Below are 2,174 nucleotides of genomic sequence, written 5' to 3'. Positions count from 1 at the left end.
TGTGGCTCTTTGGCCACTTGAGTGTGGCTCTTCCTAAGCCTTAGGAGTACCCTAATTAAGTTAATAACAATGTACCTACCTATATAGTTTAAGTTTAAAAAATTTGGCTCTCGAAAGAAATTTCAATCGTTGTCCTGTTGATATTGGGCTCTGTTGACTAATGAGTTTGCCGACCACTGTGGACCATCTGAGAAAAAGCAGCAAGTCCCTGGAAGGTTTGTAGCAGAGGAATGACATGACATGTCCTATATTTTAACAGGATACCTGGCCAGCTGTGTGGAAACCTGGCACCTGTTTGCTCACCCTGCCAGGCTCCTCCCGTTGCTCACTGAGCACGTCTTTCCGCCCTGCCCCTCACCGCAGCCACGCGCTCTGCAGGGAACCTGCTCCATTCACAGCAGAGCACATGCGCACTGCTGAGGACGGGCACCCGCAGGTCTCAGAGAGGAGTGCTGAGGCCTCCCTCTCTCCCTTCTGTAGCGCCTCATCCGGCCTCTGTCGCGGCCCCAAAGACTCTCCGTTTTCCATAATTGGCAACTGGCATGACCACACGGATATCAGAAGGTAGAGTGAAGACCAGAGAGGAGGAGCTTCAGGCCTGGATGCCTCAGCACCACCTCTGGATCCAACATCCTGATGTTTAACGGTGCAGCGTGGGTACTCTCACTTGGGGGCCACCAGGCGGAGGGTATTCTACTTTCTGCTCCCTCCCGTGGGTGGTCCTGCCCAGGGCTGCTGTGAGTACACCTCCAGGGGGCGCCGATCACATGCATTCTGTTTCCTTCTGCCAGTCTGCTTCCTATTCTTTCTCCCTGCCTCGCATGGGCGACACACCCCCTTTGGAACCATCTGAACATCAGAAAGAGGGACTCCAGATTCAGGGATGTAGAGCTTAATCTCACCTGGCCGAGAAGGCAGCGATCACTGATGCCACCCGCAGAGCTGTCCTGTCCCCACCCACAGAACGGCACCAGCCTGGATGCCAAGATCTGGGGTCCATATGCCTGAGACTCTTGAATGTCCAGAGGTGGTGCCTCTGCCATCTGACCTTTTCCTGGAAGGAGCTGGAGTGGCACCTGGCCGGTCCAAGGGAGGCCAGTGGCTTCAGTGGAGAGGTGGGCAGCAGAGAGCTCACTCAGGCTGGCAGCACATGCAGGGAGAGCCAGGCTGCCAAACAGGCCAGGCCTATATGTGGCCCAGTTATCTCCCTCCTTCCCTCCCAGTGGCAGTGAAGCACATGGCTCAAAGCTTAGGTTTTGGAGCTATTTGGCTTGGCTTCAAATGCCACTTCCATTATTTCCTTTCTGTTGGCAAGCTTTTCCTCGAGGCGCTCCATCTCCTACCTGCAGAATGGGTTTACCTCCTTGGGTTGTCATAGGATTTGGTGAAATCACTCCCTGTGTGGCAGTCAGTATTACTGCCTGGCTTTCTAGCATTTGCTCCCAGTGGCTTAAGCCCTAAGCCCCTGACTTCCCTTCCCTTTTTAGTTTTCTTACTGTTCCCTGGACCAGCCGTTCAGGGGATGTGGAACCTCCCATCATGCTAGCCTCGAACCGTTGGTTCAGTGGGGGATGTTTTTAACGTAGGGGGTACGTTTTCTTGGGGTGTCTGCATTGTCCCAAACAAAGCAGGGAGTGAGACCAGCTGGAACCATGAGAGCCTTTTCATTCTGGCAACTCTATGACTTCATGAAATCCATATTCCTGTCCTTGCAGGGCTACGAACCTGGCTCCATGGTCAGCGAGCAGATCCTTGCCGGAGACCACAATGCTGTGTGCAGGCCCGGCAGTGCCATACCGCCAGGGGGCGCTGCCTGGCTGGGCTCTCTTCCCACTTCTCAAGGAGGCAGAACGGGAAGCCCTGGGTTTGAAGCTCAGACTAGGGGGCTGTGGACAGGCAGACCCGACTTGGAAGGTCTGCCACCTGGCAGGCTGGGAATGGCAACAGGGCTCTTCACATCACTTGGGCCCATGACAGGTTGCCTCCTGTTCCCCTAAATGCCATTCCATCTTATGACTAAGAGGATAATGCCCAGGAAATGAGCTGGGGCTCAGAGAGGCGAAGGGGCTGCTTGCTGAAGGCCACACAACTGGTAAGTGGCAAAGCAGATTCCTCGTAGGCTGCCTGATGCCAACCCTGGGGCTGCAACATCTGACCAGCAGGAGGGCGAAAGG

General features: G+C 54.8%; 1 protein-coding gene across 1 annotated transcript in view; it reads left to right on the top strand.

Moving 5' to 3' along the window:
- The first annotated feature begins 1,652 nt into the window (after positions 1–1,652).
- ATOH8 (atonal bHLH transcription factor 8) overlaps positions 1,653–2,174 on the top strand; it is a 16,835-nt gene continuing 16,313 nt past the window's right edge. The window contains exon 1 of the mRNA XM_015564101.1: positions 1,653–1,772. Coding sequence (XP_015419587.1) covers positions 1,653–1,772 — 120 coding nt within the window. The remainder of the gene's footprint in view (positions 1,773–2,174) is intronic.

This window comes from Myotis davidii, unplaced genomic scaffold (genome assembly GCF_000327345.1).
Source record: "Myotis davidii unplaced genomic scaffold, ASM32734v1 scaffold339, whole genome shotgun sequence".
Classification (NCBI taxonomy): Eukaryota; Metazoa; Chordata; class Mammalia; order Chiroptera; family Vespertilionidae; genus Myotis; species Myotis davidii.
Note: the sequence above shows the minus strand (reverse complement) of the source record. Positions and strands in the feature narration are given on the sequence as shown.